Genomic DNA, 24,865 nt, shown 5'->3' with positions numbered 1-24,865 from the left:
TCCGGCATCTGCAAGAGCTTATTTAAAAGCGCAAATAGCAGTATTGGGGTTTTTCAAAACATCCATTTATATCATGATAACAGAAACGTACATAAAAAGCCTATTAAATGGTCTGCTGGGGTTCCAACTGCGCTGCAAAATTTATAAAGAGGAATTGTACTGTTCTGTTTCTAATTAATTTTGTTTTATGTTAATTTAAAAATATAAAACATATTTCTATGTTTATATTGTGCGGTGTCAAATAAAAAGTCCTTCATCTGCTGATAATATCAAGTGATTTTCGCAATATCTGACCATTTAATACCTAACAATTTTAAAAATCCAACATAAAGTTGTTAATAATCGCGCGTTAAAATTTGAGCACCAAACTATTTATTGGACAGAAATGCCGCAAATTTTAAAATTTATATTTAGGCATTTTTTGAAATGTCTAAATATCATGTCAAATGTGCCGAATGATATATGCAAAGGCAATTTGATTTGAAGTCAGTAACTTCTTGAATTTCCCCCGCGGTAGCTTTAAATGCATCACTGCCGGCCTCAACTGAAATTTATGAATAGACTGTCAATAATGTTTAATGATTATGTAGTTAACAATAATGTTCAACCCAATCTTTTTACATTATTTATTCCTTTTAAAAATCGTTATTTTTGTAAAATTCCATCTTTTTATTTTTAAATACGTTTAAAATATTAAAGAGCAGTATGGTAACTATATTTTTTCCAATAAATCAGTCAATTCATATAATAAATAACGCCGAATATACTGCCCAAAACAATATGTCAATTTGTGAGATTAGATTTAAACTCGGAGAGAATTTGTCCGTCTCATTTAACCCTAATTAAAAAGAGACAGAACGCTGTCTGATGCGTTCTGTTGCATATAAGTTTTTTATTTCTCTTCGTGAGTCCACAATCTGCCCTATTGGCAATAAGTATTTCTTATGTCTATATTACATATACATGGCATGTAGAAAATCACTTCATTAAGCAATCTTCTGTATAAAATATTATCTTAATCAATTAGTCTTATTCAAAAGCTTAATCTAAAGTCTACATATGTCCAGTAATCAGATCAGGTGGTGATAAACGTTTTAGTCTACGCACTTCACTATCACGTCGCATATTTAGCTGATTAGTGGGTACATTGGGATGCACTGACACTCTTTCGAAGTACTTCACACAAACACGTTGAATTACACTCGTTATAAATTCTACAGGAATATCGCGTTGTATCACTTTATTTGAAATATAATACGGAGCATCAACAATGGCACGCAACACCTTATTTTTGAACCGTTGAATGATGGATATATTAGATTTGCTAGCGGTACCCCAAAGTTGGATTCCATATGCCCAAATGGGCTTGAGTATAGACTCATACAGTGATACCTTGTTATCTAATGATAAATTGGATTTACGCCCGATGAGCCAATACATTTGATATAATTTTAGTCCCAGTTGTTTCCGTTTAGAGAGCTCCGTGTATTTGCTCCAGGTGGGTTTGTAGGTTTATTGATGCTGTGACTGGATCTTCATGGGATGCTAAGATTGCTGTATCGTCTGCATATGTTGCCACAGTAGTTATTTTTGTGGTAGGTAGATCAGCCGTATACAGAAGATACAGTACTGGACCCAGTACACTACCTTGCCGAACTCCTGAATATATGGGATTTAATTCGGTATGTTCATCGCCTTGCTATACAATAAAATGTCTATCAGTGAGATACGATTTTAGTAACTGATAGTCCGGATGAGGGAGAAGTTTCATTAGTTTAACCTGCAAGCCCGTACGCCTTACTTTGTCAAAAGCCTGAGATATGTCTAGAAAAGCAGCCGAACAATATCTTTTGGCATTTAGGTCAGCGTTCGTAAGCATAGCATTAAATATAAATGTTAATAGTTTTATGCCCTTTTCTGACAGTTCTTTTAAAATTTTGCCAGTAATTAAAGTCATAACCAGGAGCTTTTTTAATATTAATCTCTCTCATTATTGTTTGTTTGACTTTTTTAACCGTTAATTTCTCGTGCGGTAAATCCATTTGAAATGGCGAATCTAGAAAGCTAGTAATTTTATTTTCCTCATCTTTATATAGCTGAGACTGGAAAGATTTAAAAACATTTTTTAAGTGTTTTGAGAAAATGTCGGTGTTCTCTTTATTGCTTCTCGCCCAATTATTTTCGTTTGTTTTAATAGATGAGTTATGCTGCTGTGATCTCCTAAGCTTTTTTGTTGCTTTCCATAGCAAATAGTCTGTAGCCTCAGTTGATTTCAAGTTTTCTAGGTATTTTTGAATGCATTGCTTTTGTTCAATTTGGATTAGTTCTTTCAGCTCTTTTATTGCCCTATTAAATTTTCTTTTATTCTCTTCAGTCCTTTGCTGTTACCAATTTCTGCTGTTCAATTTTTTTTGTAAGATTTATTGCTGCTATTTCTATATCCATTTCAGTTTGTAACGGTAGGTTTAGAGAGATGTTTCGGTCTAAGTTTTCTCTAAATAAGGACCAGTTAGTTCTATTATTGCACAGAGAAGGGGGTTTATCTTTGATGGTAATTTTTGAAGAAATTGTTACAATTATTGGTGAATGATCAGAAGAGAGGTCGAAACATGATTCTGCCTGACACTTTTTTGGATCAATATTTTTTGTAATACAGAAATCCATTGTATCAGGTTTTTATTCCTGTCTGAAGGCCTATATGTTGGTTCACCAGTAGAGATATGTTGTAAGTTATCTGTCTTTATTGCTTTTAACAGTTCTCTACCTTTTGAGGTTATTATTCTTGAACCCCACATTAAATGTTTTGCATTATAATCTCCTCCGGCTGTAAATCTATTACCTAGCGTACTGAAGAATTCTTGAAATTGTTCTGCCTTGTTGTTATGTTTTGGTGGGCAATAAATCGCAGAAATTGTTAATGGTCCATGGACTTACTCTATAGTTATACTGGTGGCTTGGAGGTAGTCTTTGCGGAATTTTTGTTTTTCGAAATGCTTTATATCATCTCGAATTATTATGGCTGTACCCCCATGTGCTTTATCGTCAGGGTGATTTGTATGATAAAGTTTATATTTAGGAATTTTCAAATAATGTTTGTCCGTAAAGTGTGTTTCGGACACCATCATAACGTCAATATTTTATTCAGTTACGAACATTTATAGTTCCCTGACATGTTGTTGGAGCCCATTGGCATTCCAGACGGCGATTTTGTAGCTATTGGTTTCAGGCATTAGGCAAGTTTGCTGACGACGGTTGTGAGTAGACCAAGCATCGTACTCATTTGATCCATTAGTTTGGCCATCATGTTTTCTAATCTAGAGATGTTGCGAGTTTCAGTAGGTTGAGATGTCGTCTCTCGATTTTGTGCTGAACCATTTTCAACTATTTGGGCATAAGTTATGTCTTGTTGACTTGGTCTGGTGGGTAGACTGGTAGGTGTGGATTGTTTTTGTTGCTATTGATACCTTTTTTCCCTTAAGGCAGGATAGAGTTTCTGTTGTAGTTGCTTGTGAACTGCACAACCCTTGTAGTTCGCTGGATGATTTCCGTTACAGTTAGCACATTTCACTTTTTCATGGCGAACTTTACGAGTACAATCTCCTGTTTTGTGTTCTCCTGCACATTTTACGCATCTATATGATTTGCGACAATAAGTCTTTACGTACCCGTGTGCTTGACACCTCGTGCATTATGGTATAATTTTTTTATATCTGGTGGTTCGCATTTAATAATATTATTTTCCAATTTGGTGATTTCATACACCGCCTTATTATTTCCATTAGGTTTTATATCAATATAGAAAGGAGGCAGAAGTTTTTTTGTCGTGCGATGTCGTATATTGTGAACATTTACGACTTCGTGGCCTTTTTCAGCTAGTGGTACCTTGATGGTGTTAAAGTCCGTCCCGTGATGTAATCCTTTTAACACGAATTTAAATGTTTTTTCGGATTTTGGCCTGAAAGTATGGTATTGGGTGTTTTAATTGTGTAGTTCGTAGTAATGGTTTTCAATAGGTCATGGATGTGTTTTATTACTCCTACCTTATAGACTGTTATTGGTGGTGGTTTGGGAACAACTTTTTCAGGGCTTGGTTTTATATTCTCTTCAATTTCTTCCGACAGGTTGCTAAAGCTGTTTTTTGTCTCTATCGGTTTCTGTAACCAATAGTCACTGATTCTTGTTTGTTTCCTCACGATTTCTTCTTCTGGACTTCTCAATCGTTTTTTGTTAATGACTGTAGTCTATTCTGATGGTGGAGTTTGCGTTATTGCTGATTGTTCTAATATTATATCAAAGCGTGCAGGTGATTTGGTTGAATCGCTGTAGTTTGCCATTTTTAGATCTAATATTTTATTTTATTTACTTCCAGAGGATAACAAAATAAAACCAACCCAAAATAAAGCACACCAAAAATACTATAAATGAATTTCAAAAGGACTGTTGTAAAATAAGGGGAAATAATTTTAAAACACTAATAAAAATGAGATGCAGTCTTTTTGTCTGGTCACGTTAACACGTATTCACTACACTTCAGGTGTAGAGACGGATAGCCGCATCTGTTATGCCTTTTTAACACTCAATTAAATAACCGTGATAAAATACTGGGTTTTTTTAAAGAAAGGTATCTTTCTAGAGCTTGGAGCGTATTGAAAATACGTCTTCATCCTACGAAGGTTGGAACCGAACTTTGCATATAAGTGAATCAGTCTATAAAATTCGACTAATGTTAGTACTGGTCGAACCTATTGTTAAATGTCGACAAAATTCTTCAAAATATTAGTAATACTAATTAACTAGAAAGTTAATGCGGCAACATTGCGGCATACTGACGTCATAAATATATAACTTAACATGATTGATCTGTCATGGAGTATTTGAAATACATTCTAAGGGCCGTTCCCAAAAAATAGAGTATTTCCTTTTTAAAAAATGCTATTTGTTATTTTCTATTATACGTAATTTATAAACACAACTATTATTATTTTAATTGTTCCTTGACTGTTTGTTAATTCTGGTATCCAATTTTTATTTCATTAAAATAAATAAATAAACAGAGAAATAAAGTAGTATACGGCAATTTTAAATTATTTAATTTAATGTTTTCAGGATTGTTTGCAGTTTGTATAATATATATATTTTGTTAATAATAAGCTACTTTGTAATTTTTAACATTTCATTTCTAGATATTCTGATTTCATTTATTAATACTTATATTAATACAAATATAAAAAACATCATATTTGTTACAATTTAATCGACGTTTCACTATATTTAGAATAAATTTGCACTAATTCATATTAATTGACAGTCCCTTTGATTTATTGATCAGATGTACCCGATTACACTAATAAAATACTTCGAAATTATTAAAAACATATATTAAGTATTATATTTTTAGTATTGTTTGAACATTAAATGTTTTTAAAAGAACTTTAAAGTTTTTTTAAATTAAAGCAATTTAGACAACTCGTTATATTAAAAAGTATTAAAACCTCTAATACATAATTTAAATACACTTGTTTATAATTCAAATAGATACAATTTGTTATATTATTTTTAAACTGCTAAATATACTGCACCAAGAATTGCCCATATAGTCTGTCCACTGTTTTTCAAAGAAATAATAGATTAAATTATGACATATAAATATTTCCAGAAATGTGTCATAATTTCACTGTAACAAATAAATCATTTTATTCTTAAACAACGTTTAAACCTCTAATACATAATTTAAATACACTTGTTTATAATTCAAATAGATACAATTTGTTATATTATTTTTAAACATCAATTATTATTTACGATTATGCTTTTATTGCATTTATTTATTATTTGCGATGACTTGCTAAGTAATTTTAGTATTTAATATTTTAGCAAATATACATTTTACACAATTATATATATTTTAAAATAATGTTTTTTTTATATTTTGTATTTAACTTTAGGTTATTATGGCTCTCTATGTGGATGAGGAAAAGTTAACACCCAAATAGATTGTAGCATATTTTTAACAATATTTATTCCATGTAGTTAAGGTAGTGCAGATTTAATAGATAACAGTGTACAGAACATTTTAGATATAAATAGGTAGAGTGATTAATTCACTCAATCTATTCCCTCTGAAAATGGAGTGGTTTTTGTAGCAGTGAGTGCTTACATCGACCTTATTAACATAATTAGAATTCATTTTGCTCATTTTAATTAAATATAGTAACAGATAAATATTACCCTGGCCGATCAATTCTTAATAAATTTAAAAATTTCAAGATCGATATATTTCATATCGCGACATCCCTACGGAACTAAATACCGACCATAAAACAATTTTGAACCATTTACGTAAGATTGGATACTGAATTAAAAGTTAGAATGAAAGAAGCTCTATAATTTTAGGTTCCAATAGAAATTTTAAGAAATATGTAATATACTGAGTTTCCATTTGCGAATGTCCAACAGCCAACGGAACTAAATTGAGCCTTTTTTGAAGCGAATATTTACGGTCGAAAATTGGATCACATTCGATAATAACGTTAATTGTTGACTCACAAAGCGGCCTTTATTTATCAATAGAAAAGATTCTGTCGTAATATAGTGTATTCAATATATATAAATAAAACAGTGAACTCGTCGCAATGTTGCCGCAACAACCTTGACTTTTAGATGATTTTGACTTTTGAAAATCAAAAAGATGGGGTTCGCCAACTGTTTATATTATAACAGAAAAACATAGATACACATTAAAAGAAAGTAGTTTGATTACATAGTAAAAAACTCTGAGTAAACTCATCTATAAATGAAATCGTAACTAGAGAATTCAGATGATGATTCAGTATATTTATTGGCTTCCGCATTTTCCATCAGATTAATCATAAATATGAAGCAGCGATTTGAAATTTATCAAAACAAGCAAGGTGCTAAAACAATATTTGCCAGTTTATAACCTCCAATTTTCACTAATGTTTAAAAGAATTTTACAGATAGTCGACAACCAGACCAATTTTATACGGTAATCAATTCAGTACACATACATCAGTTAAGAGAAATAATTGATACTGCTTATAATTTGTTATGATACAAGTAAACATTATAACTCAAAAGCAACATATTTAAACTTGGAGCCTTCGTATTTATAGTCTATCCAAAGTAGCAGCAAATATTGAACTGGAATGTTAAACTAAATAATCTATTTTTCATTTATGTTTCATTATTTTATTTGCGTTAGAATATTGTAAAACATAAAAGCTAAAATAAAGTAAAAGTTAAAGTTAAATGCGGCAACATTGCGACGTTTTGATGTATTAAATTCAGTTGTTTCATTCAAAACTATTTTGCTTATACTATAGATAAATTATTATATAAAAAAATATAATTAAACGATTATTATATTAATTATTAAATAGTATTAAAGTCAAAAAAATAAAAAAGCATTGACAAAATTTTAACATGCTCTATTATTTGTTCAGTAAATATAATTCAAACTCTTACAACTATATCTTAACGATCAATCGAATGTCCAACATTTTTTTTTCTAATTCGTTACTTTATTATCGTGATGACAATCAATTTTTTATAGGTACATAAAACGTGTCCCGTTACTTTTACAGCACTGCAATGAGCCATGAAAGTTCAGCTCGAAGTGCGGCATAACAATTTCACCGTTATCGATTGAGCTAAAATAGCAGTTTTCTATGAAATAAAAGAGGGAAAGGCTAGTGTTTCAGATAACATTACGAACATAGTAGACGAGAAATGACAAATATTGATTAATAAAGGATGACACTGTCGAATTTTGACGCCGACGAGAGAACATTGGGCAAAAATGTTCCGAAAATGAGCTAAATTAATTAATTAGCCGCGTTCGTTACGCCTAAATTTATGATTTAATTTAAAGATAAATGAACTCATACGTCAAACTCAACAGTGGGCTTTCGGAGACCTTTACGTTTAATTTAAATTTGGCTGGTTATGGCGTTAATATACGCGCTAGAGGACACTTTATCTTTTTATAGCATTTAATTAGATTTTTAGTTTGAATATTTTATGGACATATTATTGTGATATCCCATTTAACTTAATATAAAGCGAATTTTGCAATATGTATTTTAAAATAAGTGAAATGTATTACGACCCTGATCAGATTCTCGTTGCTCTTTTAAATAATTTCTGGTAGAATTGCATTTGAAATAATATAGAAATTTGACGCGCAATCGACTTTATTTGCGAAATATTAATATTGGAAAATCTATTGTTATAAAAGATACATTATATATGCTAATTACATGTTTTATTAATTTTCGCAATATTATATCCATACGTTTTTCTTATTAGGTATTTGTTTGTGTTGTGTCATTTTTTTTCACTTTAAAGGAGATTGAGATTTATTATATTTATTTATTTATTATATTTATATTTATTCATTATTGAGCTTTAGTCATTTTCAAGAGCTCGTAATACACTATACCTTGCTGATCCTACCTTGATGCGGTATGATTCACATCGGTGTGACGTAAATAACTGGATTAACTCAGGACTTGTTACTTGTTACTTTTGTGATCGTCGTAGCAGATCAATTAATTAATCACCAATGTCACACAGATACTGTTCTTGTATTATCTAAGAAGCAATAAAACCTCGATGTTAAAAAGTTTCATATGGTACCCATTTTTATTCCTCTTAGATATTTTCATCTTGTCCAAGCATCTTGAAATAAATGGTTAATCAACAGCAAAAATATTTCAAATAGTCTGAGCTGTCCAATAAGCCGTGCTAATTAAACCATAATTAAGACGTAACGCAATAACATCACTACAATTTTATAAAAGTATCTAACAGGCATTGGAGGCAACAAAACTGATGTAAGTCGAAAAGACAATTTTGAGCACTCCATCATTAGCTTCTTCCTTAGCGTTACACTGAATATGTCTTAGGTTAAGTTCTTTATCACTTTTTACCAATAGATTATGTATATATCTCCAAAGGATTATTTCAACTTTGTTATCATTGCTTTTAGTTGCTTCAATTATGTCGTATTGAAATATTAAATAAATTTAGTCCTAATTGTAATAAATACATTAGAGTCGCTAATCTGTATAAACTGCTAAATATACTGCACCAAGAATTGCCCATAGAGTCTGTCCACTGTTTTTCAAAGAAATAATAGATTAAATTATGACATGAAATGTGTCATAATTTCACTGTAATAAATAAATCATTTTATTCTTAAACAACGTTTAAACAAAGCTTATTTACACCTTATAAAATGCCGTCACATCTAGTGACAAAACAGCTGCTTTGAAGTAAAATACTGACTGGTATACATCTTAGAATAATGGCAAGGATTATTTTAGACTGAATGTGATTCAGACATATACTAATGGATTTTTATGGAACAGTAAATGATCAAACGATTTAGACTTGAATTTTAGTCCCAATAAGATATAAAGTGAAAATATGTTAAAAATTGAAGGTCAACCTTTCCTTCCAACGACCCTTCTAAAATAGCAATGAACTAACGTCTTCGAAATGTTTGGCATCAAAACCTAGTAAAGTTGCTACATCAACTTCGAGTTTTAGTAAATAACTATTTATGTTTTGTGTAAATAAAATAATGAGAAAAAAATTCAAAAAACGAAAAAAAAAATCAGTAAGATATATTAATATAATATTATCGAAAGACTTAAAATATTGTTAATTACACAGCCATAATAGTTTGTAGTTTAAAGTTGTTTATTATGTTTACATTAAACTATTTTTCACCCACCTATGAAGTAGAGTTCCAGTCGCATTTTTTCCACCTAATTAATAATTATATATCCTAGTAATATATTCTATTTGCATCATATGTTTAGCTTTTTATCTTTAGTTCTTGTTCCCTTCATTGCTGTATTTCAATCTCACGTTTAATTGTCAAGTTATTTTGTATATAAAATGTGAGTATATTTTCCTTATTCTTTTGTACCCTTGTACATTTTTACTATATAGTAGGTATAGTAGAGTTAGCATTAATTCGCAATTCATGCATTTCAACCAAATTATCATATATATTCTGAACAATTAAGCACAATCTTGCAGATACTATCACTTTCACTCGCTGTGCAAGTCAATTACTAAATTGTTAATTTCTAATATATCAAACAGTTGATCACGATTCCAACATTCGTGAATTTCTTCTTCGGTGTGTCTAATCGTCTAATATCTTCACCCAACTTCACATACCGACGGTTTTCTTTGGTAAATTTAACATTATATTGTTTTTCTACTTTCTGTGATATTTAATGCCCATACTAATAATCAGTGGAGTTGCAACACTCTAACAAATATTTCCAATAAAACCGCAGCAACTTAATATTTAAATAGTATCAAACATACCCATAAACACATATTAAGGGGGGCCTCCATTGTCTTGCTTCTCTTGGAAGTAACTGATTATAGATGCAATATGTTCCTAATTAACTATATATTAGCTTCGACATTTTCAATCAGAGGAATAACAAATGTTAAGAAGCGATTTAAACTTTATCTAAAAAAGCAAAACGCCAAAACAACGTTTGGCGGTTTATAACATCTATTACTACTAATGTTTTGAAGAATTTCTCACACGTTTGACAACTTTATAGGCTCATTCGGTTACATGCTCGGATGCATCGCGTATTGTATAGAAATACAATTTTATTTTTTATTCCAATTACCAAGAGGTTAATTGGAATAAAATAAGAAGAAAGAACACTATCTGAATTTAAAATGAATTCCCAAACGCAAGAGGCAATGTAATGCCAACGTCACGATGACGTGAGTTCACTGATATTTTCGTAGTACTATAAATAATATATATAAATTTAATGGACTATTCATTAATTTGCAATATTTAATAGACCATAAAGTTTAACATAATTAAACCATACTAGGAAAACCATTTTATTAAAAATATTTTAAAGTATGATCTTTAATTTATAAAATGAATGGTTAACATTATGCAAATTTTATAACGCAATATTTTAAGATTAAAATTCACTGAAAAATCATCAAGAATTAATAACCATTATTTAAATGCAAGGACAAAACCCACGGAGTAACACTGACAATTTTCCTCGGAGACCGGTAACGGAAACCGAAATGCACTGGCGCTTTCAAATGTAAATGACAAAAAGAGCGACGACTCGTAGAAATTAGTTCTCAGGAGAGAACTACGTTGCCATGCCAATTACCTGGCAATTTGCAAAGGACAAAAATTAATGAATTACATACGGGTCAGACCGAGAACAGCGAGAACGAACAGCAGAGCCATCGGTTTCCAGTTCTATTCAATTTGTGAAATGATAATTTGCTAGGTAAGCTCATCGGAAATTGGCTGGGATCAGATGTCACTTGTACTATTACGACTCGTCTGCACGAGCGTATAAAATATAACATAAAATAAATTCACTTCAGTATAATCCAACAAAATTACAAAACGGAAAGTATCTGAAAAGTGTTTCTTTTTTGGTTTTATTAAAAATTATAAAAGGTCAATCATAAAATCATAGATTATGGTTTGGAATAAACATAACCGCATGTATTCCTTCCAATTAAAAATCAATGCACGTCACAGTCAACGTCATAAATACTACCAAATTTACTTTGTAAAAGTGTAAAATTCATTTTATACTCTGTACGGATTTTTCTTTACCAGGTTATCCTAATTAAAATGAGAGATAGAATATTGTCTGATGCGTCTGAACTGTAATCGAATAAACCTATAAAATTCGATTTGTATGAGACTCTGTTGTCAAATACTGAGAGAGAGAGATGAGATTACAAACTGGCAACCTTTTAAATCAAAATGTTGTTGTAAAGCAACATTGCGGCGTGCTGACGTCATAAATTTTAATGACTATATGAATGTTAGAACGGTGAAGAACATCGTAGAAAAGAAAAATCAAATTAATAAATTCATGATGAAATCCAAATATTATTATTAGTAAATGACAAAAAGAGCGACGACTCGTAGAAATTAGTTCTCAGGAGAGAACTATGTTGCCATGCCAATTACCTGTAATTTGCAAAGGACAAAAATTAATGAACTACATACGGATTCAGTGCATTGGCTGTTTTATTGGATAGACTATATGGGTGGAACAGATTTCCAATTTCATTGTGTGCAGATAGAGGATTGAAGAAGACAGTCCAAATTAACAGTTGTTGAAGCCGAAAATGTTGCTGTAGTGAATAACATCGTAGAGAAGAAAATCAAATTAAAGTCATAATTTAATCCAAACATCCTTGGAAGTAATTTCAACATTGCGCAAATATTTCTTTTATAATAAGTAATTTTAGATTGGTTTTTGCACTACTATCTGCTAAATTTCCAAAAAACAGAAATTTGTCAATAATGAACTGATATCTCAATTTTGAGGTTTTTTAAAATTATTTATGATCGCCCCAATACAGTCATGTGTTATTAATTGACTCCAAAGCCATTTAATTTTAAACGAACACAATACTTTATATTGAGTTAACATTTTTAATAAACATTAGTTCCAGAGAGATTCGATCACACGTACATATTGCCGGCAACCCAGCGAGTTAAAAGTTAGCTGGCTAAGGGAAATTCATGAATAATGTTATTATTGACCTTGAAAATTTACTATTCCTTAGCAAACACTTCCAAGATAACTGTTGTATAGTGTAAAAAAAACTCAAATGTTTTCCTAGCTCAAAAAAATTTGATGATTTTGACATTTCTCTGCATAAAATTATAGTTCTCCATTTAATGTTATCCAATATGTAGACTATAATCACGGAACGCCCAATATTACATTTTGAACATTAATTAATTCTGTCGTTTGATTTGAATAAATCTGTTGCCGAAGCTCATGAATAATATTTATAAACCTATGGTGGTGCAGCTCCGTTATATCCAAATTTTTGGATTCGATTTCAATAACTTAAAAGTGGCGATTTTGATATCAATAACAAAAAAGGACCTGAAAGGCCAAAAAAATTCAGAAGCAATAAATTTCATAACTTATTAGATTAAAACCCAGCTAAACCTTCAGGTGGCTCAACTATTTCATATCATACGGTATAGCTGAAATATCACTGCGAACGTTTCAATATCGCAGTTTCAATTCTCATCAGACAAGAAATCAGAAAAAAAAAGTTTTGTGGCGCATTGTAACATAATAAATCATGGATTAGCTCAGAATAGTCAGTCGAATCCATATCGACACCGAAGAGAAACATTCATGACCATAAAATCTTGCTATGCATATGATGGAATCAGCATACTATAGTGTATTACGAGCTGCATAAATACCGAACGAAACTCTTTATAAATGTCTACCAATTCCAAGTGAACAAATTGAGCAACGTATTGTAGCAAAAAAGACTAATTTTAACGAGTAATAGACGCTAAGTAAGCTTCTTGCCACGCGTTACAACATTTGTGAGAAATTTATTGTTGTAGTACTAATTAGAAGATACACCTGTTCAGATAAGGCAGAATAGCTTCACTGGCAAACAATTTCAAGATGCTGCAGAAGTGACAAAATAGATCAACCATTGGATCGCATACAGCTTGTCCAGAAAGATATGTCAAAGTTGTTGAAAATGATATTATATATATATATATATATATATATATATATATATATATATATATATATATATATATATATATATATATATATATATATTACACCAATTTTTCTTAATAAATTCCAATTTCCGATACATTTCTATAAATAATCATAATTATGTACCTAATGTGGTATAATAAATAAACGGAATATATTTATTTTTCGCTAAAATACTTTTACAATCATAATTACTGCGGATGTATTGATTTTTAACATCCAGAATAGGATCTTTGCAGCAGTAAAATTTATTCTATGTTTACTCCTATTTGTTAGATATTAAACTTTACTGTGTCGATGTTAGCTTTTACTATAAAAAAAAGCTTGTACACTATTTGTCTCGTATTGTACTTTGCCATTTCAAGGTTCTAGCCATTGAAATGGCCAATAATAATTGAAATTTGAATTAATAATGAATTTGAACCGATTAGTACTTATTCAATTTAAATTAATTATAATTCTACTGAAAATGTATAACATGAATTTTATAAGTTCATAAAAGCACAACATATCGTAAGAAATAAATCACATGTTATCCATATTCCTTATGTTTTTTTCAATATTTTCGTACAAATGGTCTTAAACGATCTTTCCGAAATCGATTCGTTCATTATTAAAATCTCTATTCGTGAGGGTGACATTCAGGATAAAAATTCGGCACATTCGAAACCTAATTGTGGCAATTATAGCTCCAACATCTGTATTGTGCCTAAAATCAATAAACTTGAAACGTTTAAAATATTATACATGAATAAATAAAAAAATAATAAGTAAACGCTTTTTTCTCCACGATCGTTATTATTATAAAAATTCGAAAACTAACAATTGTCAATTGGATACAATTAATGAAAAACAATGATTTCTTAAATTGATAATTCAAAACCCGTTCTTAAAAATAAATTATTTTAGGTTATGGATATTAGAGATGTCATTTTCAATTACATTTTGAATTAAATATGCTAAATATAATCATAAATTATAATCTCTCATCATAGTAACTCAATCTCTTTAATCTTAGATCAAGTTGAAAATACCTGCCAATTAATCTATACAGTTTTTTTATTTTTAATCTGATCTGATCGAATTGTTGTCTAACTTGGTGTTTTCAATTTAGTCCATACCATCGAGGTGAATGTCTAAAAGATATATGAAATTTAAATATACTTCTAGAATTAATCGGATACATAACATAGGACTTCTTGGCACTATGTCACAAAAAATATTACTATTTTGACCGTCTTTCAAACTAAAGACGTGACATTAGTCTTACCACGTCTATTAACTGACGTAAATAAACCATCATTATAGACACAGACATTATATATAGTTTATAGTATGTGATATTAGTAGTATAAAACGCGTTTATGCAACAAAATAATTGAACTGTTACAAATTGCCTCTAAAAGTTATAATTATATGCAACTAATCATGAATGCTTTAGACTAAAGTATCTTTTTTAAATATGCCAGGTAAATTAAGTCAATTCTTTAGTAAATAAACAAGTACACTGTTCCAAAGAATCATCCAAATTGTTTTATAAAATTATTCTTTACAAACGCTTAATCAAATTATCTTCCAGTTGGTTAATTTTGCAGCATCATTTGCGAAGCAAATCTGGCCTACAGTTTTCAAAACAGCTCGAAAAAAGTTGAGCGTCTAAAAATAAAGAACCAATTCTAATGTGAGTTCTTCAAAAATGCTCTTTAATATTTCAGCTCATTTATACAACGCGGTGATCAAGAAGTACTTCTTTAATGGCTGTTATATTTGTAAAGCCCGTTCCAAGGTCCGTTACAAGAGCAAGTCATCTGTTTTTGCTATAGCTCAGCTCAGATTTCCTTTTGGCACAAAACTTCTTTAGAGTTTCAGCCTGTATAATATGTATGTATAATATACAGAAGATATATATAAAAAATAATACAAAAACCATACAATATAGTACATCTTGTTGAATATTGATAATGCTTCTTTCCTGTAAACAATGCGACGCATTAGATGTCAAGTCGTATAGGTTATAACCGGCTTGGTGGCGCAACGGTAAAGGCGACTGGACGGTCCTTCTACTGTTGCGATAGTCTCGAGTTCCAATCCTGCTGGGGCATGGTCGTAAAATTTATATTTCTGATTGTTTAGTATTTGTCATTGTGAAAATGACCCCAGTCACGCCAGTAAGCAGGCAGTGTAAGACCGAATGTCTTCTGAGGTGATTTCTAAAGTAGGGTACTTGCCAGTCCGGTAAGCTTAATGCCAAGGACCGTGGTTCGGACCCCACGTTAAGCTGTAGGTCCAGCCACTAAAAACTCCAAGAGATTGACGTGACTAAAATCAATAGAATTTGTTCGTATAGGAATATATTTCAGTCTATTATACGCTTTGTTCTGTAACGGTCAAAACAATTTCACAACGGTGAACTGTGAACTCTGACTGTTTTTGGCGTTTCACGAGCGACAGTATCCACGGTAACGACAGCATATACTAAACATGGTAAATTATTGCGAAGACTTATAGTGAGTGAAATCCAAAATTAAACCACAGAAACCGACGAACGTTAAAAAAAGACAATATAAAACTACCTCGGCTAAGATGACAGCAAAACTCAACACTCACATGAGTATTAATTGGTTGAGGATTATTAAAATATCATTAAACGCCTTCCCTGGTAAGCACAACATCCAAACCTCAACATAAGTAAACCATTATAGAGAGTTTTAGAGCAGAAAGTGAGCAGTAAATTTCCTTTGGTTCAATAATGGGACTACATTGCGTTGGAAACCATTGTGATCCACAAAGAATTGCGGCTATTTTAAAAGCATATAGAGGCTCAACTCCTTATTAACATCACAATTACACTAAATAAATATTGTGTAACCCTCAGGTATTCATATTGTTTTATTCATCCCCTGCACATTAGAGTTCAATCAACGATAAGCTATAATTCCCACGATTTTATGTCTTGAGTCTGAACCATGTGTTGAGCATCCAGTTAACTGCAAAGTTTCTGTGTTTGTATACAGGTGTAGCCGAAATTCACCTTTCCAGTAAAACCTTTTAATTTATTTTTTGAATTGAGGTATTCTAGGTTTCGATCTCTCTTCTTCTTACGTATATGCCAAAATGCTTTAATTGCGTTATGCCACACCGTCTTCTAATGTATTTAAATATTCTATATTCTACTATCCCACGTATAACCCCATAATTGTAGCCATGTTGATCTTAACACTATATATTAGTAAGAACCAATATTTATTTCCTTTAATTTAAAATATTCACCCTCCTGCTTAATTCTAATTTTATTCTTTGGGGGCACTTAATGCTTGTTTTATATACCAAGCCTTTATGCCAAACTTTATGGAAGGATTGTGGAACGTCCACGAAAACTGTAAACTGTGTTTATTTTTCATTTCTGAAAAACTTTCACTGATGTCAGTTATTCTAAAAAATGGTTTATTATTAAGTTTTGTTATTAGAATTCAAATTGATCGTCCGGCATTAGATTATCTTTTTACCATTAACTTCATTCTCTTGAACAATATTTTCTCTCTACAACAGTTGCCGTCATTCAGTTGATTTGGTATCATATAACTTCTGCCACTTTTCAGTATGAATCGCATGTTTCAGTCTAAAGGTGTATTAAATAAATTGGTGACATTCATTATGGCTTTTTAGATAGTTGTTTAAACATTTCTACAGTGATTACATTAGATCCCTTATGATTAGTTTTATAAGGTCAACTAGGCTAAAAATTTCAGATTTTAAGTCTGATCTTAATTGAGAGTATATACTTTATACTTTAAAACTCATTCATTCTTCTTTCGGCTTTAATATTTTGAGTTTTATCATTAAGTGCATTCATGTCTATGAGAATCGTTAGTTTGTTATATGAAATATAAGTTAATAAGAATTCTATACATTCATTAACAACCATAATCCATTAACCCGTTAACATCTAAAGAAAATTACCACTTCAAAATTAATTGAAGCTGTCTAGGTAAAATAACTTATTTGAAGGTAACATAATTAACCACAAAGCAAGGGTAAATCATAACATATCAGAAATCACAAAAATAATCCCAGCAATATGTATAAATTAAAAATTGAATTAAAAAATTTTATGAAATTTAAAAAAATTAAACAAACAAAATTATAGTTACAGCATTTTTGAGAGTACGCAATATAGTTCACATCAATCACCTTGAATGAAGAGCAAGATCATTTATGTCAACTTACTAAATAATTTCAACTTTTTAGAACATAAAAATGCTTGTTTAAAAAAATACAATAATCATGGCAGAATTTCAGAAGTTGGTTTGAGAAAAAACACATGCAAGCTTTAAATACACAATTTTTCAAATATCGAAGCTTTTGTTCATTGTAACATTTACTATCTTCCACACCATACGCCACCTAAAAGATGTATAAGCTCATCAACTATTGATAAAGAGGCTTGTTGCTTCCGACAGGGACATAAATTTCTTCTCCTGTATTAATTCTCCTAGGTAACTAAATACTTGAATCAACATTCCAATATGAAATACTTCAATCTAATTAGAAATGCTTGCTTTTTTAAGAAAGATCGTAAAAATATTATTGAATACAGTAATTATTGTTCAGTTTGAAGTAATAGAGCCATATAATAATAAGTATAAAAAGTCATTCATTCAAAGTCATACTGTATCAAACGTTACCATACAATATAATATTACTACATATTCATAGATTATGACAACATATATTGTTATTGTACTAAACTAAAGATTGTATTAAATATTTTCTCCTTTTTCAGAGCCGATAATAAAATATGGAGAATATGGAAATACATTATGATGCTGGAAGGATGGAAAAAGAGCCCCCTGTACATACTTATAGGTCTACTGACTTTATATAAGCCCTACAAATTATGGTTGGTGTATCTGGCAGCGGCAAATGCATTTTTTCTCTCACTGTTGCACGTAGCCACATCAATATGTCAGAATATAATCAGAAGGAAACGAAAGAAGAAGGAACATAGATTTGGCCATAGCGATCTGGACAGTTTAGAAAGGTAAATATTTAAGGTTACTGCATGATTCAAGAATAGTATGTAACTTAATAGAATAATAAATAATCGATGGTGCTAGTTATTATCCTATAATTGACCATTATCTTAATATTGTTTTCTTGAAACAATCAGTATTATTGTTTGATCAAAATAACGAAAAAAATTCTATAGGTACTTATAAAGAGAAAATTGTAAATAGGTAAAACTTACAAACTAAAATTTTATTTTTACACTATATAAACATATAACATAAAATAATTATTTTTGGTAGTTTTCCGTCAAATTGCGTTTTCTACATACATTACTTTTGCCGATTAATTTTAAAAAATATACTGACAAAGCGTATTAAACACTCTTATAAATTTGTGATGATACTGCTTTGCCATATCCCAATCTCCTTCTCGCCTTTAGCTCGAACGATTTAAAAGTGGTAATTTTAATACTATTGACAAAGAGTGCACTGCAGAATCAAAAAGGTTCTAAGACAAGGCATTTCAAGAATTATTGGATATAAACCCGGCTCAAAATCTCGAAGAACTTCAAAGAGCTCCGAAATTAATGTATTAACTATTTGCTCACGTTTTAATGCTATGGGAAAAAATTTAAAAATGGAAAACCGGTTAGCACACTAATTGGCTCAAACGCTGTTTTGAACCTTTCCAATAACGCGGTTTCATTGCTTGCTAGGCAAAATAGAACAGTTCTCTATGATTTATTGTGACTGGCGATGAAAAGCTGATACACTACGCCAATCCTAACTGCAAACAGTAATTGCCACTGATACCAATTGGTTAGTCTAGGAAAGCCATACATATCTACGTCGAAGCAGAATATTCATGGACAAAATTTTTTGCACTTGATATGGTGGCTATCAGCAAGATATACCAGCTGCTAGGACAAAAAACTGAAACTGTTACTTTAGATATATATCGATCGCAATTGAACAAATCCATCGATATATTATTGCAAATAAAGGGCAACAGCCATTAACAAAATGATCCTCTTGCATTGCATCTCTTGTTCACCCGTTACAAGAATTAGTACACTGTTGCAGCTCGAATTGGATATTCTGCCGCACCCAGCGTACTCACCAAACACAGAGCCTTCTGATTGTCATTTATTACAATAAATACAGCATAGCTTGGCACACAGTTTCGAAATGCTTTCGAATCTTTCTTTCATTCGACACGGTATCGCCATATCGCCAAAAAAGTGCAAATAATATTATAAACATTATCACATAGTACACCTAGTAAAAATATTACCCCTTCTGCGTGTATTTAATATTTTCTCAATGCCATTCTAACACTTTTTTGAGGCAAAAATATTTACCAATTTATTTTTCCCGACACATTTTAAATCCATGGAGCATTGTTTGCAACAGGCCTTGTTCGCATTTGCTTCGACGGATATTCAGACTAATTTCACCATCCAGCTGCCACTAACGCCTGCGAAGTTCAAATCTAAATTAACGAAAAATAGCTCTCGACCAGGTAACGCAGGAAATTATAATATTTAAATGGTTAAACGAAAAAAATTACCACGAGAATCCTAATATTAAACTAGAACGAATTACTTTGAGTTGGTAAAAATGTATACATAGGAACAAGACCGAGGCATGTTTCTAAACGTATTTGTTTCCAGAAGAAAAAACAATTACCTTTTATATTCTCGTGTTTTTCAATTATTTTCCATATATATGAAAGCCTGCTCTTGAATAGTTACGTAAACCCATTATTTAACACATTAAATACAAGAATTATATAAATTTTCTACTATCAATAATTGCAATCCTATATATTATACAAGTATAATCATATCTAATATATGTAGGGCTAAATTTCAACCCAGGGCGTACAATACAAATTATATTTAAATAAAACCATATATTTTTTTACATCTTAAACAAATGAAAACACAGATTAAAATGAATGATATAAAAATTACTTACGCAGTATAAAAAAACAAATTATAAGCGTGCGAGATCTTAATGACGAGATGGTCGGATGACAGTTCTGAGAACGAAATGAAAACGTACCTGAGGAACCAATTTTCAATGACAAGAATAAAATTACTCATGAAATATAACCCAATATATCACAATAGATACATTTAATGTCAAGTAATAATGAAATATAATGATACTCGGCGCTAATAGTAGGGGTAGTTAGTTATACTGACGAATTATAGTACTGATAAATAAATGTATTTGTTGGTATAGTACTTAGTAATGCATAGTATTGTTAATATCAGTAACAGACAGTAACAATCGTAGTCAATAGCAATGATAGAATAACCATGATGGTTATCAATAATCCTAGTCCATAGTAGTCAATAAAAATGCCGGGAAATCATAATAAACAATGGGTAATAACGATAACGGATAACAATGATAAACTATGCTAGGATGAAGTGATGACGCGACATGTGTACACGGTACGAAGGGAAGGTCATTCGAAGTACCAGAACACTAACAATATTTAAATATTGGGTTAATGGATGGGCAATATGATCATGAGAAGATGACACACGAGATTCTGCCACTAATGTTAGTAGGCCTTGGTAGGGTGAAGTCAAGATCTCAAATAAATAAGCAACACTTACTATTGTGCATTTACTTCTCCAGCTCCGAGTAGACACGCTGACACCAAGAGCCAGCAAGGGCCACTTTCGGTGGAGTTTATGTATGCTTCAAATATCAATAGATCACAACTACACATCAGTTAGTTTGACCACTTTGGCATCAGTTTCTGGCTTACCAGCTACAATCATTAAGCCATTATCTTTAATTTACATTAATTGAAGAATTTTGAGAAAGATACGAATAAATAATAATATGGAGGAAAATAAAATATACATAGATAAATGCATAAATAAAATAAGAATAATATATAGATAATAATATGGAAGAAATACAATGCAATGAAATTAAAACAGGAAAACTGGAATATTCTATAAACAAACTCACAATTTGATGAAACTCAGGTTGAATCTCCACAATTGAACTCTTATGAAATTCTAATGTCCCTAGGACATGTTGAGATATCACATCTGACAATTATAAGGTGTTCACAAAGACATCAAATCACATAATTAAAAAGAAGCAGCAATTCCCCCTAGTTCACTGTATGTTATCACTCAAACCTTTTTAAAAGACATAGACATAGAGAGAAAAATTAAAAAGGTCTAAAATGTCGAATTACCAGATTAATTAATTAATTAATTAATATATAGTGCCATAGATATTAGGGACGATTTATGATTTCATTGAATGGTACATGTGTTTGTCTGTGTTTTAAGAAAAAAACTGAGAATATATGAACAAATAAAACTCGCTTTCACATAATTTGTCATAATCGTTTTATATTTAATTATTCCTTAAATAATGATAAAATTAATGAACATAATTTATCTGATGTATCTTATCCCATGTTTAGTTTTTTCATGCATACTGATCTTTTTTATTTTTTATTTTTATTTTTATAGGACATATATTACTGAACTTTTTCAGATGTTTTAATTTGAGTTAACTAATCCAAAGGTTTTTGTCTTTTCAACTTCCTAGTAATTTGTTGAGAAATTATAGTACTTCTCACATTTTAATTCTTTCACTGACCTTTAGGTGTTGCTTTAAATTCGAATGTACCATGGAGCATTAACAGGACTTTTTCTAATACTCTTTTTTAAGACTCTAATATACTCTTTTTCTAGAATTTCGCTGTTTTAACGTTGGAGGTTAATCCAAAGCCAATATAACTGCCAAATATGTCCTTTGAAGGCAATTGTATTATACATGTATAAATTTCTTCGCATTTTCCTTTATTCTTTATTTTTCTGATCTAATTCGTTGTGATGTTGTTGTTGACAGCTGTTTGAAGTTTATTTGTAGCTATACGAAAATCATTGCTTAAAGCTATTAAGGCAATATCACCGGCAGATAAAGCTGTTACAAGAAGTAATATTGGTCCAAAAATACTACCTTGAACTACATTTGCAATAATGCTTTTTAATTATGAATATTTATCTTGTTGTGAAGTGGAAGTTGTGGCAATCTGGCTCATTTCTCTTCGTATTATAATTAATTTTCCAGCCTGAGTTTCATACTTTAAACTCTCTTATAGTTTCTTTAATTTCGTTCTCTTATATGTTTTTCTAATTACATCTGTAATATGACATACTTGATCGATTTTCGAATATTTATTTCAATATTCAAATTGATGAATTATATCAGATCAGTAATTGAAGTGTTTTCATCTTACAGTTTCTCGTATAGTTCGAACATGATTAGTAGCAGTCATATTAGTCAATAAGATATTCTTTGTGGAAAACATGATAATTTTTGCTCATGATCATAGGTAGTATTATAGCATAGCACTGAAAACTGTCTACAAAGAGTAAACGGTAAATAGCCGTTTAACGCTTGTCGACTTATATCATATCCTAGTGTCCTTTTGCTGCGGAGGTTTCAGTTTTTGCTAAGTTTCAATCACGAAAAAAAAGTTTTAAACTATAGAATTTTTAGTTGGATGTTGTATGGCCCTATAAATTAGATTTAAAGGGCCGGTCACGGCTCATATATCGAAAGGAGTAGGAATCAGAAAGAGCAAGGTCTGGAAAATATGGCGGATGGAGTATCACATTTTTAGTTGGATATTGTATGGCCCTATAAATTAGCTTTAAAGGGCCGGTCACGGCTCATATATCGAAAGCAGGAGGAACCAGAAAGAGCAAGGTCTGGAAAATATGGCGGATGGGGTATGACTTATAATTTTAATGCTTCCAAGTATGTTTTCACCGAACATGTGGTCGAGTATCGTCATGCTGAAGAATAACATTGTGTCTTTGCTCATATTCCGACCTTGCTCAGCTTAGACGCATCATTTTTAGTCGATAGTGATTCCATTTGACGATTTCATTAGGTTTTAGCAGCTCATCGTATCAAGCTAGTCCTGCCAAATAGCTTGGAGCCTTTGATATTCAATTTTGCTGCTGATATTGGTGTTGATGTATGACCAGGTGGTCCCCATATTTTTTTGACTTTGGATTATCATAATTGACCCACTTTTCATCACCGGTAACAATACAATGCAAGAAATATTTCGGAGTTTGTCATTGAGAGAGCATTTCATACATAATCACACGGTTTTCAGAGTCTCTTCGCATCAACTCATTCGACACAAAATATCCAAATTTTTGGATCAATCCCATGTTCTTCAAGCAATTGGAAGAAGTTTCTTCTGTTACTCCCAATATTCTGCATATCCTTCTTGTGCTTTACATGAATGTCTTGTTGACTGTCCAGAACGCTCTTTGCCTTCGGGGTCAAAATCACCACTTCCCAAACTTCCAAACCACTAATCATATGTTAAACAGGATGAAGCAATAATTCCCATAAGCTTCACACTGTAAGACTTATATAATACTTATGTAATACTTATATTTTTAAAGCACTGAAATTTGTTTTTGTTCACATCTCGATGAAATTACCCATAAAAGTAAAACCAATCAATGAGGCTTTAACATGAGGTTGGTTATAAATATATTCGATATACACTATAATATTACATGTTGTAAATTCTTTAAAATCAATCGATAAGCCAAATTTCTGTTAATTCTTCAAGGCAAGTATTAACAAAAATATCAAAAGTTTTCCACAACCAAAAATATTTAAAAATATAGCTCTTTTAAAAAGTATGAGCCTCACCCACATTTTACACTACTGTAGCATTAAATGAAATAATTTAATACGTATGTTTTCTTTTCATTGTGTAATAGATTTTCTGATGTAAACTTTTTTGAAATATAACATCACGATAAACAACGTGATCCATCTTCTCAAATAAATGTTTAACAACATATTGGAAAAAGCATAATAGAAATCAATATTTCCAGTTATATCTTATTTATAACTTTAGAAAACCAAAGTTATATTGATTATAAAAATAAGTTTAAAAAAATTATAAAAAAATTTAAATACATTTCGATAAAATGAAGACATTTATTTTCCTCCAGCGGTTATTTTCCTATAGAATATAATGCGAACGTTACGTTCCGTGATAGTAATTCAAAGTGGCACCAGTAGCGTTGTTATATTCGACTTTCGAAGTGGCAAATTAATTTAATTAACTTCCGCGAGAACGCACTCAAAACAGTAATTCGACAGAATGACCGACCAATTCCATGGCCATCCCTGCGATGCAGACGTTTAGATTGT

The 24,865-nt window shown here is 30.9% G+C and overlaps 1 protein-coding gene across 1 annotated transcript in view; it reads left to right on the top strand.

Annotated features, from left to right (window-relative positions):
• LOC143190187 (uncharacterized) overlaps positions 1 to 24,865 on the top strand; it is a 293,945-nt gene that overhangs the window by 258,495 nt on the left and 10,585 nt on the right. Inside the window, exon 3 of the mRNA XM_076394336.1 lies at positions 18,397 to 18,654. Within this exon, the coding sequence (XP_076250451.1) occupies positions 18,434 to 18,654 (221 nt within the window). The 5' untranslated portion in view covers positions 18,397 to 18,433. The remainder of the gene's footprint in view (positions 1 to 18,396; positions 18,655 to 24,865) is intronic.

This window comes from Rhynchophorus ferrugineus, unplaced genomic scaffold (genome assembly GCF_030347505.1).
Source record: "Rhynchophorus ferrugineus isolate W39M unplaced genomic scaffold, kcgeb_rfMv2 rfM2, whole genome shotgun sequence".
NCBI classification, from domain to species: Eukaryota; Metazoa; Arthropoda; class Insecta; order Coleoptera; family Curculionidae; genus Rhynchophorus; species Rhynchophorus ferrugineus.
This window is presented reverse-complemented; position numbering and strand designations above follow the sequence as displayed.